The sequence below is a fragment of the Podarcis raffonei genome, chromosome 2 (genome assembly GCF_027172205.1).
Source record: "Podarcis raffonei isolate rPodRaf1 chromosome 2, rPodRaf1.pri, whole genome shotgun sequence".
In the NCBI taxonomy this organism is placed as follows: Eukaryota; Metazoa; Chordata; class Lepidosauria; order Squamata; family Lacertidae; genus Podarcis; species Podarcis raffonei.
The window spans coordinates 115,138,583-115,154,005 of record NC_070603.1 but is presented as its reverse complement, the minus strand read 5'-3'; the positions used below and the strand labels follow the sequence as shown (position 1 = coordinate 115,154,005).

General features: G+C 46.6%; 1 protein-coding gene across 3 annotated transcripts in view; it reads right to left on the bottom strand.

The window, feature by feature from the left end:
* Positions 1-15,081, bottom strand: part of PBX2 (PBX homeobox 2) — a 38,686-nt gene extending 23,605 nt beyond the window's left edge. Inside the window, exons 1-2 of one of the 3 annotated variants that reach the window (XM_053379295.1) lie at positions 14,558-15,081; positions 12,186-12,271 (exon numbers count right to left, since the gene is read on the bottom strand). In XM_053379295.1, the coding sequence (XP_053235270.1) occupies positions 12,186-12,271; positions 14,558-14,766 (295 nt within the window). In that variant the 5' untranslated portion in view covers positions 14,767-15,081. The remainder of the gene's footprint in view (positions 1-12,185; positions 12,272-14,557) is intronic. The other 2 variants (XM_053379296.1, XM_053379297.1) reach the window with 2 other exon arrangements.
* Between the last annotated feature and the right edge of the window lie 342 nt (positions 15,082-15,423).

The following is a 15,423-nucleotide window of genomic DNA, read 5'->3' as shown; positions in this document are numbered from 1 at the left end:
GGGTCTCGGGGCTGAACACTCCTCCCCTCCATCTGAACCAGGGAACTCCAGCTTAAAAACAAGCCAGGATCTTTGTGCAAAGTGCGATGGGGGGAAGAGAGGAACGAGCTCTCTCCACACCAGTGCTCCTTCCTGGCTTCACAGACCGCAGTTTATGTAGCCCCAAAGGCCCATCTGAACTGGGAGTTAATGGCCAAGCACTAAATTTTATCAAGAAAGTCCCTAGCCGAGGCTCTTTGCCACTCCAGCCCAGCCTCTTCACAACGTCTCCTTGTAATAAATCAATTCTGCTTCCTTGGAGGTTTTTAAGCAGAGGTCAGGTGACCATCTCAACTCCTTCCTCCCCCCACCCAAAAAACCCTTTTTTGCTTCTTTCCCCCCGCAGCATTTGCCTGCAGTTCCCCCTTTTCAAATTCACAGAATCATAAGAGTTTGAAGGGTCAGTTAAGTCCCACTCCTTGCAATGCAGGAATCTTTTGTCCAATGTGGGATTCGAACCCACAACCCTGAGATTAAGAGTTACCTGTCACAGCCTAGCCTCCTTCGCAGGACTGTTGTGTGGACAAAAAAGGAGTGGGGCAGAGGGGAAACCACCTTGATTGAGCACCTTGGGAGAAAAGGGGGAGATAGAAATGGAATAATAACTAAATAAATGCTAAACTGCACTAAGTCCTACCCCAACCCCGTCCTGTCTATTTCTGCCTGGCCTCTCATGTCAGACATCCAAATTATTCACACATGACCACACTCTCCCAATTACAGGCCTATAGGACCTGTTTTATGTTCAATCAAAAGAGGTGCGTTGATTTAAACAGGCCCAATTTGCATTTATTTTGTTTTATTGCAACTTGCACAGCCTTTGCAGCTGCCAGATCTCCTCAAGGGCGCCATTTCACAACCACAGCTGCCAAGGGCACCAATTTAACTGCCAGGTTTCGCAGGCTAAAGATAAAGAGGGGGAACAAGCGAAATTCAGCAAGATCCAATGGAGTGCCACTCTTGAACACATTCAAGATTGAACCGTGTTTTTTATTTTAAAAAGTGTCCTCCATAAAATAGAAGGGGTCTGTGGATCCTGCCTTCCACCATCCCATTCCTCCTTTCAGAAAGGCACTCTTCCCTGGTCTACAGGGTTAAATATACATATACTGGAATCACAGAATTGTAGAGCTGGGGTGCCAAGGGTCATCTAGACCAACCCCCTGCCACGCAGGAATCTCTTGCCCAACGTAGGGTTCGAACCCACAACCCGGAGAATAAGAGTCTCGTGCTCTACCAGCTAAGCTACATTACCTTGTTTTGAAAATCGTTTTTGGGCTGTGAAAGTCGTAATATACATGGTAGCTCAGTACGATTTTCTTCCATCCGACTAGATGACCCTCAGGGTCACTTCCAACCCTACAATTCTATGATTTCTAGATTCAAAAAGGTTCCACTCCAAGGATAAGCCCAGGCCAGGTGTGAGGGAACTTTGGCTCTCCTGAGGTTGCTGAACCACCTCTCATGAGCCCCAGCAAGAATGGTCCAGGACAAGGGATGATGGGAGTTGTAGTTCAGCAGCACCTGGAAGGCTGAAGCTTCCCCACATTTGATCTAAAACAAATAAATATATAAAGCCACTTCTGGGCACCTCTCACCCTTGGGCAACTGGCCTGTCCTATCTGAGCCAAAACAAGGCCTGAGGCCTGTGCTGCTGGGCCTGCGAAGCTTCCACTGACAATAATACTTGTATTTTTCTTTCTAAACCCTAATAAAAACTTTATTTATTTTTTTAAAAAGAGCTCGCATTTTAAATATAATGTTAACTCTGGGGTGAGGATGCCATCATGGGAGATTCAGATGGCAGCCTCGTTTTTAAGTCTCTTTTACTATCAAGGGGCCCAGCTCGGCTTCTGTGAAGACGCCGCGGACCCCGACAAGAGAGCAACGTTCACCACGAAATAACAGATTCCCATGTATGCACTGTGAGGAAAGCTACTGCAGCTCCTCCAGATGCAGGCAAGCATATGGATCTCTAAAAATAAAGGAGCCGTGGCACATTTTGCCTCCTGTGGAGGACGCCGGGCCTTGCCTCCCACCTTAACAATGAAAGCAACAGATGCTCTTTCCAGCCATGGGAAATGCATCTAATTTATGTTCTTTCTAATTTATGTCTTTTGGGGAAGCGCTGCAGCCCAGCGGAGAAGCATCTGCGCCCCGTGTTGAAGGCCCAGGTTCAATTCCTTGGCATCTCCAGGTAACAGGCGGGGGGGAAATGTCTCCTCCCTGAAATTCTGCGCAGCTGCTGCCAATCAGTGTAGACAATATTGACCTGGGGAGTCGATGGTCTGACTCAGAATGAAGCGATTTCTTATATTCCCCTATCCCATCCACGCAGCCTAAATCTTTAGGTGGGCAAACCACATGCTTTTCCTAATTTTTAAAAAGGTACCACCAACACTCATGTAGGTCAGGAGTAAGGAGCCTTTGGTCATCCTGATGTTGCCAAACTACAACTCCCATCAGCCGCAAGAAGGAAAGCCAACGATGAGGGAAGATGGGAGTTGTAGTTCAGTAAACATCCGGGACAGCAGCCACGAAATTAAAAGACGCCTGCTTCTTGGGAGAAAAGCAATGACAAACCTAGACAGCATCCTAAAAAGCAGAGACATCACCTTGCCAACAAAGGTCCGTATAGTTAAAGCTATGGTTTTCCCAGTAGTGATGTATGGAAGTGAGAGCTGGACCATAAAGAAGGCTGACTGGCGAAGAATTGATGCTTTTGAATTATGGTCTGGAGGAGACTCTTGAGAGTCCCATGGACTGCAAGAAGATCAAACCTATCCATTCTGAAGGAAATCAGCCCTGAGTGCTCACTGGAAGGACAGATCCTGAAGCTGAGGCTCCAATACTTTGGCCACCTCATGAGAAGAGAAGACTCCCTGGAAGAGACCCTGATGTTGGGAAAGATTGAGGGCACAAGGAGAAGGGGACGACAGAGGATGAGATGGTGGGACAGTGTTCTCAAAGCTACCAGCATGAGTTTGACCAAACTGCAGGAGGCAGTGGAAGACAGGAGTGCCTGGCGTGCTCTGGTCCATGGGGTCACAAAGAGTCGGACACGACTAAACAACTAAACAACAACAAAACATCCAGGAGCCCAGAGGCTCGCCACATCTGACGTGCATCTGCATGGGATGACTTTTAAATGTTTTTTGATGAGAAATAATTATTCGTTAAATTTGTATACTGCCCTTCATCCAAGTATCTCAGGGCGGTTCATGAGATAAAATAAACATCGTATTACACAGAGACACGCACAACCTGCTTTTTAGAAATAGCTTAAAAACCGGCCAGGACAGGTGATACAGAGGTGAAGAAGTGACATCATAGGGGCCAGCCAATCAGCACAGGGCACGGCCGGATTCTGATGGGAACATGTGACAGCCAATCAGCATAGGGCACAGCCAGCTTCTGATGTGGACAGGAAGGGATGGGTTTCCCCTGACTCAGAAGGAAAGGCTGTACTTCTGTACAAAACTAGTATATTTATTGCTCTTCTATACACTTCCCTGGTGGGCTGAGTGCTTGTGTTGATGCACCCAGTTTGGAGCAAAAACATGCTTCCCTGGAGGTAGATGCAGCTGCTATACAGATGGGGCTCTCAAACCAACGCCACCGACAGACAGGTTTTAGTGCCTTACCTTCCTGCACCCCTGCTCCCTAGGAGACCAGGCCTTAAGGAAAAGGGTGTCCTTTGTGGATGTGGACCTGGCCTGAAGAGAGACTCAGGTGACCTTCCCAGCTTGAATAGTGCCTGTTGACTATGCCAGCCAGGATGCACCAAACCCAGTAAATCCCTCTACCTGCCTTTGACCTCGCATCTGCTTCTGGCCACTCCAAGCCTTTACTGCCGACTTGGAATTCGACCTTCCGTCTGCCTAGAACTCTGTTCTTCACATCTATCGCTCATCTTGCCTGCTCACACCCAAAGCTGGCCTGCGACTGCGGCTTGTCTCAGAGCTAGGGGAAGGCCCGATGACATTCTCCCCCCATTCCCAGGACTGCACAACTCTGCGCTCAAAAAGGCAGCCTGCAAAAACAAGTTTCTGGACCTCATGGTTATGAAGATGCACATAAAGCAGCCTGGGACATAAGGCCCTAAAAATTATTAGCCTATAAAAATGTTTACTAGCCTACTGAGGACCTGCAGATGGTTTACCCACTGTGTTTACATGCTCATTGTGCAGGTGGGAGCTTTTTTCTTCCAAAACAGGGATGTGAAGCTTTCGGCCCACCGTTCTGGCCTGCAAAGGCCATGTCCCCCAACCCTACCCACCTGTCAATCAGCTGACATCACTCATGACATCACCTGCTGGGTGGGAGGGTGAGGTCCAATTCTGAGTTGCACAGACAAGTTTCCGGCAGCGAACAGGCGCTCACAGCCAAATCCCCTGATGAGCAGGGATTAAATCCTGCTCAGTTTGGCTGTGCATGTCTGTTGTTAGCTAAGCACAGGCCCGCACAGCCAAAGCAAGCAGCTCCAGGTTTTTTGCAGCATCGACTTGCAGGCCCTTTTCCTGCACTACCAAGTGCAGAGCTGGCAACGCCCCTTGCACTGTGGTTTACGAGCGCCCGGCGTGATGTCATTATGATGTCACATGATTGACAAGCAGGCTGTCCCTGGATCCCAAAATCTTCACCCCTGCCCTAGCAGCTCACTCTGGTTTCTGTGCTGGGGACAGGAAAAGAATGGACAATGCTGTCTCTCCTCTGTCAGTCTACACACTCGCTTCCATGCACGTGTCTGCGGTAACCAGACTAGTCCTTAACTGCAAGGTTCCCTTAAATAATATGAGCAATGTGAGCCAGAAGTTTTAGAGACTAGAGACAGGTGTGGCCAATTAGCCTCTCAAGCAATTGTCAGAAGAATGTCAGTGCATTGCATAACTTCCCCCTTCTCCTTGCCAAACCAAAGCAGGATTAATTATGCAAAATGAGCAAATTATGAACATCTGCATCAACTCAGCCTTTTTTTTTTTTTTGGGTATGGAATTAAGCTTTCTTGCGAAGATTTGTTTTTTTAAGCAGAGAGAACATACCTTGCTCTGGATCTTGAGGGAATGAAGATTTGCCTCTGGCAGTCAGGGAGGGGCGCAGCTCTAAGCCTCCCCGAAGGTTCCAGGTACGGCAGGGCAAAGGTTCAAATAATAAATAAAACACCCGTGCAAATGCGCGAGGCAGCCAGTGGGAGGGGAGAATAATTAAAAAATGGCAAGACTTGGCATGCATACACACCCTTTGTACAATTAGCGTGATTTCAGGGCCACTTCTAGACTTTAAATGGCTTGCAGCAAAAACGTTTAAACCGCAACAACACCAAGCCACTTCATTCGAGTTGTAAAACAACCAGAAAATGACCCTGTAATTAATCCTACTTTGCTAAGTCAAGAAGAATACTATCTCTTCCTCGGCATCTCATCCTAATGGGGCCAAAAAGATATGAAGACAAGAGGTTTCACATGAGGAACAAGGATTCCACTAAGCAGGAATGAAGATTCCTCAATTGCTTGGGGGGGTTGGACTAGATGACCCTTGTGGTCCCTTCCGAATCAAATTCTGTGATTCTAGCAAGAAAACACTGCTCCTGGAGAAGGATAGCCCTGATTTTGGTGAGATTCTCAACAGGACATCTCTATTTGGTTTAAATCTCTCTCTTGGGGGGGGTGATATGGGAGAAGGTGCTCAGTCAAATATGCCAAGGCGTCTATTCCTGCATTGCAGGGGGTTGGACTAGATGACCATTGGTGTCCCAACTCTACAATTCTACGAATCACCCTGATAAAACTGGTATAGTGGTACCTCGGGTTACATACGCTTCAGGTTACAGACTCCGCTAACCCAGAAATAGTGCTTCAGGTTAAGAACTTTGCTTCAGGATGAGAACAGAAATCGTGCAGCAGTGGCGCGGCGGTAGCGGGAGGCCCCATTAGCTAAAGTGGTGCTTCAGGTTAAGAACAGTTTCAGGTTAAGAACGGACTTCCGGAACGAATTAAGTACAGTGGTACCTCAGGTTAAGAACTTAATTCGTTCCGGAGGTCCGTACTTAACCTGAAACTGTTCTTAACCTGAAGCACTATTTCTGGGTTCCTAGAGTCTGTAACCTGAAGCATATGTAACCTGAAGCGTATGTAACCCGAGGTACCACTGTATAGTACATTCCTCCCTTGGGGTCCCTTCGCGCCCCATAATTCTATGATTCCAACAGCCAATGCTATGCATTTGAGACCAGCTTCAGTTTCCAGACAGTCTTCAAGGCCAGCCCCCTGTGCAACTGATTGCAGTAATCAAGCCAAGAAACTACCAGCGGATGCATCACAGCAGCAATGCCCCTCGCTATCTAGAAAGAGGTGCAACTAGCTGGAAGAGGTGAAACCTCACACCCGGCTGCAACTACCAGAGCAGTCTTGATCCCCAAGTAAAGTTATGGTCCAGATTGAGATGGGATGCAGAAAATCAATTTGAAAATTTGAAAATATGGAATTTTTTTTGCTGATTTTCAGGACCAAAGTCCTTTCACAGCAGCTTGCAATCACGACAGCATTACCAACCTGACCTTTAAAACCACATACAAATAAGGATTTTTTCCAAAAGGTTAGCAGAACACCATGAAGACAAAAAGAGGACCTATTATAATGCTAGGCTGCTTGGATCCGTCATATAGAGTCGGAATACAGCTAGCCAGCTTGCAAATAACACAAGCAAGTTTAAACCATCCCAGCTACCTAAACAAAAGCAGGTTGAAATGGGAATGTCTCCAAGGCTCAACTATATGGACAGAGCCAAACTATGTCATCTCCAAGGAAAGGAGTCCAATAGATGAGGGGCCACCAGGGTGGATGAAAATCAATGATTTTTTAAAAAAAAAGAAAAATCGGATTTTTAAAATTTAATTTTTTTAAAATTTATATTGGATTTTTAAAATAAAATGCTTTTGGAGGAAAAATCTTCTATTTGAGTTACATTATAGTTCAAAGGCTATTCATCAGGAAATAAGGATTTGTTTTAAGTTTTTCATGTGTGCTAAAACTCAGTCTAAGGTTGTTGTTTTTAAAAAATTGTGTAACCACATCAGTTAACAAACATGGATACATATGCTATAATGTTATTGCTTTAGTTAAATAAATTGTTTAAATTGTTATGACTGAAATGATTATTCTTCTCCTTCCAATAAAATACAGCAGTTGTCCAAATATAAACAGTTAACTTATTAAACCTCACAATAATTATCATAATTATCTATGTATTTCTAATTGTATAACCAAATCTGTAATTTTTTATAAAACTGTAAAAACTACTCTGAAAATTTATTATTCCAAAAATGAAACCTTCCTCTGGTTGTAAATATTAAGATGATACCAGCAAGAAAGAGTGTTTCTGTAAAAAAAAATCATTTAAATCAAGTCTTACTGACTAGTGGTATAATCATGATTATATTGATTTGATTTAAATCAAATCCACCATGGGGCCACCACCAAAAAAGGCCCTGTCTCGTGAATTCACTAACAGGTCTGCACACAGGGCCTCTGCGGCCCAACATTTACAGCAATGTGGGACCCTTAAGGCCTTCACCTGGAATCGACAAAGCTTCTGAGCACCTGTATATGCACACCTATTGCCCTCTTTTCTCCTGGGAAAAGTACAGAGCTGAAAGAGGAAGTGGAAAAAGCAACGCTTTCCCCCACTTCCTCTTTCACCTTTAGGTGCTTTGCAAGGCTCAGATTACTTCTCCTGGCTCCCACCGAAAAGCATTCACACCCTCTCTTTTTCTGTCTCTCCAGTTCACAAGAAAAGAGATCAGAGGGGGTTGCATCCATGGCCCTTGCTCAAAAAATACAAATGTGCCCACAAGCCGCCCCACAAAAAAAGTTTGACACACCCTGATTTACTATGAGAATGCCTGAGTTGTCTAGCTACATTGTCATACGTAGGAAGAAGACTCTTAAATTGGTTTATAATTGTTTAACCCGAAAGGACCCACAACAGGCTTTTTCAATGTAGGCCTCACTACTGTCCTCCATTAAATGCAGCTGGAAATTTTGGCTTCCTCAATGAAGCATTATCTGCAGAACCTGCCTAATTAGTATCAAAAGAGCCCTGGTGGATCAGTACAAAGGCCTACCTATTTTAGCATCCAGATCTTACCCCAATTTAAAGTTTAATAGATTTATGAGCCACTTTAAGAAGACATTCTTCACAAAGCTGTGAGTAATAACAAAAGCCACCAAGGAGAATAGTTTCAAAACATATAGAAAACCAAACTTATTTTGTAATATTCTAGAACAAAAGCCCTTCAAGTAGCGATTTATTTTTCCCATTTCTAAAGTAACAACGAATGGACACAAACTTCAAATAAATATAACCCGGCAGCTTCCAAGTTTTTAAACATGCTCAATTCGTTCTCTCAGAAAATAATTTCCAACGCATCCTGAAAAAATTCCAGTGCGCATTACCCCAATTTCATAGGAACACTTTCCTAATTCAAATTTGTATGGGAAACTCACATCGGGGGCAAAAAATTAAACATACTACCTGCAATTTAGAGCGCTATCTCTGCAGTCCAGTTTGCATCAACCGCCAAAAAATACAAAGAAAAATGTAGGTTCTCAAGGACCACCAAAAGATTTCAAAGGAAGGAGCCAAACTGCCCTCCCAGGCAACTGAATTCCTTAAGTATGGGGCCATCGCCGAGAAGGCCCTGCTCCATGTCCTCACCACACAGATCGCCTTAGCTGTCAGGCACCTGAGCAGATCTTAAGGAACAGATCTTAAGGTTATTTTCCCAGCAACTGGTATTTCAGAGGCATAATGCATCTAAAAACCGGAGGTAGGATATAACCATTATTTCTTGTTACCATGGATACATTTATCCTCCTCAGGATCATATGCCTCTGAACACCAGTTGATGCAAAGCACAGGTGGGGAAAGTAGTTCTGTTGCATTCAGGTCCTTTCCTCGTGGGCTTCCCATCGCAATATCTGGTTGGCCACTGCGAGAACAGAAGGCTGGACCAGACAGGCCCTTGGGCTAATCTAACAGGGCATCCTCTAAGCCAGGTACCCCAACCTTCGGCCCTCCAGATGTTTTGGACTACAATTCCCATCATCCCTGACCACTGGTCCTGTTAGCTAGGGATCAGGGGAGTTGTAGGCCAAAAACATCTGGAGGGCCGCAGGTTGGGGGTGCCTGCTCTAAGCGCTGGCCCACTTATAAGACAAGGTGAGGCGACTGCCTCAGGCGGCAAGATTGACAGTAGATCCAGCCTCTAAGAGAAGCATCTGACAGAGACCGACGCACTGGCAGAGATGGATACAGTACACACCTGGGAGGTCTCCTCCCACCCTTGCTTCCGATGTGGCTCTTTATTGCTCCCTTGTTCCCTGGCAGGGAGGGGACACCATTTTGTGGTTCGCCTCACGTGCCAAAATGTATTTGGGCAGGCACTGGCTCCTCTTATGTCCTTATCAATTTTTTAAATTTAAAGCCGTCTAGGCCAGTGGCCTTGTCACCATTTTATGGCAGAGAATCCCATAGTTTAACTACGTACATGCCCTGTACTTCCCCTTTGTTCCTGAGGACAGATCAACACTATAAAGTACACCCGACACATATTCAGAGCACACAAATTGCCCCCAAAGAATCCTGGGGACTGTGTACAGTGGACGCTCGGGTTGCAAACGTGATCTGTGCGGGAGGCGCATTCGGAACCCGCGGGCTGCGATTCGGCGCTTCTGAGCATAGTGCGATATAGCGCTTCTGCGCATGCGCGACCACCGAAACCGGAAGTAATCCGTTCCGGTACTTCCGCGTTTCGGCGGGTCCGTAACCCGAAAAAACACAACCTGAAGCATCTGTAACCTGAAGTATGGCTGTATTGTCAAGGGTGCTGGGAGCTGTAGAAGAGGAAGTTGCAGTTCCCAGGATTCTGTGAGGCAGGCGGAGTCATGTGCTTTGAATGTGTGTTGGGCATGTTTTAAAGGTATGGTACGGATCTGCCCCAAATCTTCTGTCAGTCACCTCCAGAAGAACAATGAAAATTGAAATTGACCCTCTGGTAGTAGGAGAGCAGGAGAAGATAAACTTCTCCTTATCCATTTTCTTGGCGCCATGCATCAGTTTATAAACACGAACGATGCCTTTTCCCTTCTGACAACAGATTGCAGCGCTCATGTTTCATAAGCAGCCTTTTAAATTGCAAGCTTCCACCCAGCATCTCTGCTTTGGGTGATGTTGCAGAAGCAAAACATCCATCTCATATGGAAACCACAAGGTGCTTTCCCCAACTTGCAATGCTTCAAATACGGTAACACTCCAACGCCCATCAGCCCCAGTGAGCAAGGCCAAAGGTCAGGGAAAATAGGGAGATGCAGCCCAGCGATATCAGGAGCGGACCAGCGGTCGGAGAACGCTGCAGGGAAGGAAGCAAACCAATAGCCAAAACCTTCTGCACGTTTTTTCAGAACTAAATGCCAATGTACTCAGTGGGGCTCCCTCCCAAGGAAGCATGCACAGGCTCCAATTGTCTGCACAAGCCCCACCGAATTTTGTGGAGATGATGTCTGAGCAAACTTAGGACTCGGATGTGACTGCTTGCCTAAACTAGGGACCACTTCAAAGGCAGGAAACTTTTTCAAACCGATTTTCTTGGCGACCTTCTGTGGGTCACATGACATGGATGAGTGGGGCCGAGCAAGAAGACATTTATTAACACACGCCAAAACATTCAGTCCCACAGCTTTCACCCATCGTTTTTTAAACTTCCAGGCCTATCTTTGATCCCGAAATGCAAAGAAATGGGACTCGCTGTTCATATTTTCCTGCATGTCTCTCTCCCATCTATGACTTTTACCCCCTTTTAAAAAACACAACCCACCCTAAAGCAGCTGCTTACAGAAGGGACAAAAATGGGAGGTGCGCCATCGGTGTGACACAACTTATCCCTGAGTACATGATCCGTTTGAGAGTTCCAACCCACTGGTTGGAAGATCAGCAATTCAGAACACACGTTTGAGCAAAACAAAACAAAAAGTATTCACACTCACTCTCTAAAACACAGATTAGTGTTTCCAGAATCCAGCTTAATGCTTTTCTGGCTGCAGTCCCAATCCCAGCGAGGCCTCTGAACTCCTATTGACTTGAGTGGGATTTAAGCAGTTTAAATAAACGTGCAGATGACCAAACGAGACCCTAAAGACAGCTGGCCATTACTTCAGATACATGAGGCCCAAATCCTGGCAGCTTAGACTGGATGAACTTTAATGACAATCCCAACACACACACACAACCCCCTCGCTCTCACTCTCTCCTTTTCACTAATCCTTTTAAGGCTTGGGCTGCTGGGTTCTTTTCACTTTTTAATCTGGGCACAGCACAACTTCCAAGGAGCTGGCAGGAAACTCCAGTTTCTCCTCCCTGCCTCTCTCATGCAGAAACACAGCCTTAAAGGCACTTTGCATATCCTACCACACCACCCCCCTCAGCAAAAGGACACCCCACAGGCAAGCCTAAAACTTAAGAAGCAAGCCAGTCAAGGAAGAATCGCAAAGCAAGGGAGAATTTTGGGGAACACAACAGTGATGGGAGGAAAATGCGGGGATGAAAGTTTCAAAGACAGGAGGGGAGACCGGGGTGGGAGGTATTTATTTCTGTGGACAAAAGATCCTGATGCTACCAGAGACCCCTTTATGGACTAAGCGACCCCCATAACAAGTGAGGCACTGTGAGCAAGGGGGGGGGAGATAGGGGGACATTTCCATCCTTGCACACAAAAATACACCATGATCAAACAGCGGCGGGTGGAGGCAGAGAGAGGAGGCAGGTGGTGGGACAAAGTTGCTACAAAGAAAACCAGGCAGGCGGAAAAAGAAATTTCAGACGCGTCAAGATGGCGCAGGAGACGACAGGCCTCTGGCAAAAACCTCTGGAGGGAAAACACCGGCTCTTCTGCCTTCCTCCTCTCTACCACAGACTCCCCATAATCCCCATTCCAAGCCCTCCTTTTCTTCGCTCTACAATATAGTGGGTTGTGGGGGGTTATTTTGGTAACAGGTTGACAAATATATATGTGTGTGTGTGTGTGTGTGTGTGTATTTGAACAACAACATACAGCCACCCCTCTCAAACCCGGAGCCCAAACAATACAGTACCTGTCTTTTCTTTGATTTCGCAGAGGACGGTGAAGAGAGCTGGCTTCATGCGGTGACAATTCAGGGCATGTTTCCTGCAGTTTAAACAGTGGGGGAGAGAGCAGATAAAGCCGGTGGTTTTTGAGGGGAGGAAATACTGGATTTGGAGTTGTCATAAAGAGAAAGGAAGCCTCTATCCATTTCCACAATAGCTGGCAGGCCTGAGCCTGGCGAATCAATCAATCAATCCATCCTCGTTTATTCGCACATATAATGGAGTCCCCTCTCTGCCCCAGTAATTCCCAGTATAATTCCAGCACCTGAACAGCCTAAATAATAAAAATATATATTTCCTTCAGTTGTTGAATGCTTTCTAAGAATGTGGAGAGGTGTTCAGGTACAGTAAAATGGGCAAAGTTTGGTCAAGTTAGGAAAGGTGGACAAAAGGGGGGGGGGGAATCTTAAGAAATGATCCCTGTTTACCCTTCACTGGAATTACATTTTTGCATTGCTTTGATTCCTCCATCTCTCATCTTTTAAAATCCATTTTATGCAGTATAAAACAAATTTCAAACACTTTCTTCTGATATATAATTGCAGCCTTTGACACAAAACACTGGACTCGGGTTTTGCAACTCAGAAATTGAATAAAACCTGGATATACCAGACAATCAAAGCACACAAGCACATATTCAGAGAAACAATCCTCAAATTATTTTGTTCCCCTGCCCCAAACAGAACTCAGTATTTAGACTATCACACAAACTCACGATTCTCCCCTCAAAACACAACTTCCAAGTTCAGACCAACACAGTGTCCTGAGAGCCCTTTTCTCTCTATAATGCCACAACTTCCACAAGAATTCAGCACAGAAAACCTCTCCGCAGACCTTAATATCTACAATTCACCTCACACTGGATTTAATCCACATAGGTACACGGATCATAGGAAATAAAAAGACACCCCTGAGGATTTTAACTTTCTCAGTATAAAATACCTCTCTTCCCAACAGCCACTTCACAACCCTTAACCACACCAGTCTTGCATTCTCTCTCACAAACACGGTGCCAATTCCCAGCAGGGGGGGAAAACAACCCAGGGGGGAATTTGGATGTCCAGACCTTTTGATACAAACCACTCCACACACAAACGCATATCTGAAACCAAACTTCTGGCAATCGTTCTGTCAAACAGAAACCATCCGAACAATAATATTGCTTCTAATCTAAAGACTGGCCTACAATATAAAGTCTTTTTTATATATAAATAAAAATAAAAAATACAGTAACCACACAAACTTATTATTCAAAGTTAGACAAAAGTCATAACTTCAGCATGAGACCCTTCAAAGAGTTTTATCTGCAAGTAGGTAATTCTTTGCTCCCTGCAGATCAGCACATATCACCAAATATAATCAAAAATTTAACTGTTAATATATTTAACTACGCAACAGAGGCCCTCTAAAATATCAACCTCAGGGGTTTGGGATACCCCTGAACCAAATGTGAAAATCTGGTGGCTTGGCTAAGTGAACAGGCAGGGAGTGAAAAGCCAGGCTACTAAAACATCTGGAAGGGAAGCAAGGTCTAGTGGTTTAAGGAGAAGGTATGGGCCACAGGAATAATGTGAGCAGCAATCCCTAGAATCTCTCTCTTCAACCAAACTCCAGATCCCCCTATTATTTACGCTGGGATTCCACACCAACCACCCCTCCCAAACCAGTTTACCAGCAACACCATCCTGTGCATATGAACACCCCACAACATGCTACAAACCCCAGAGAGCAAGTTCAGTTACCCTAAAATGGCCCAAGTCCCAAATGGAACAGGCCCCAGCAACCCTCTCTGTAATCCACGCTTGGCTCCCCTGAAATCCGAACCTCTCCTTCCCAACTTCTCCACCCAACAAAAACAAGAGCCAACTTGCTCCAGACTTCCAGGCCTCAGGCTCTCCTCCTTTCTGAAGAGGCTCCACTCAAGTTCCCCGCAACAAACAAGGGAATCCATTCTTAACCCACAACCTCATCTTTCTTCCCCATCAAGTTCCCCCAAATAACACCCCCTCCACGTTCAGTTCCTGCCCAATCCAGCTTCCCAAGTCCCAAATCCGGATTTGGGGGAATACCCCAATAAAACTGGAGCACCTCCACCCGAAACCTTGAACTTCCAAGTCTCCACCCAGGCGCACAACATGCGCCCCCGAGATCCGGCACCACCAAACTCCGCTGGAAAGCGCGGGCCACCCCACGGCCCCCAGGTCTCGGTCCCACAGCTTGCATCCCAAACTACTCCCCGCCACACACAAAGGGAGAAGAAACCCTCCCAGGCAACTTTCCAGCACCCCCCTCTCCCCCACCAGCCCCTGCGCCCCGGAATGGCGAGAGGGTAACCAACTTTGCCTGCGCCTCGTCCAAGCTTTGGTCGGTGATGGTCATGATCTGTTGCAGGATGTCGCCGATGTCTTGCTTGCGCGGCTCGCCGTTATCCGAGGGGGGCTCGTGGAGGGAGTGGGGGGTCATGCTAGGCACCCCCGGCACGGCCGGATGGCCCGGCGGGAGCCCCACGGCCCCCCGAGCTTGGATCAGCCTCCCTTGGTCATCCATTCCGCGGGGGCGCAAAAAGCCACCAAGGCGAAAACTGTCCAGCCGAGCGCGAGCGAGCGCGCACACAAAGACGCCGATCCTAACGCTGCCCAAATCCGGAGGCGCCCGGGCGACGTCGTCGAGGCACGGCTGGGTTTTGTCTAGCTATATAGATCTACAGATAGCTATATGCAAGATCTAGAGATCTCTATTATTCCATCTTGGCTGCGCACTCCCACGGCCCCCTTCCCTTGGAGACTTTGGGGCTGGGAAAATGGAGTCCCACACAAGGGCTGGAGGAGGAGGAGGAGGAGGAGGAGGAGCTGGAAAGAGGGAGGGAAGAGGAGGAAAAAGGAGGAGGAGATGGAGGAGGAGAGAGCAGCTTCTCTGAGCTTTCCTCCCTCCTCCTTCTCCTTTCTTCTTGACGCCTCCCCTCCTTTTCCAAGCTAGCGCTGCTGTGTGTATATAGAATACATTTACTGTATATGGAACAGCGCTCTCTCTCTATGTCTCTTTGCTGCCCCCAGCCGGCCCGCTGGAAGAAAAGAACCTGGAGGGGGGCAGCGAGAAGGCGCAAGGAGCCAGCCGGCTTCCTTCCTCTGAAGATTAGAATACTGTATAATCATAGAGTTGGAAGGGGTCCTCCGGGTCATCTAGTCCAACCCTCTACAATATAGG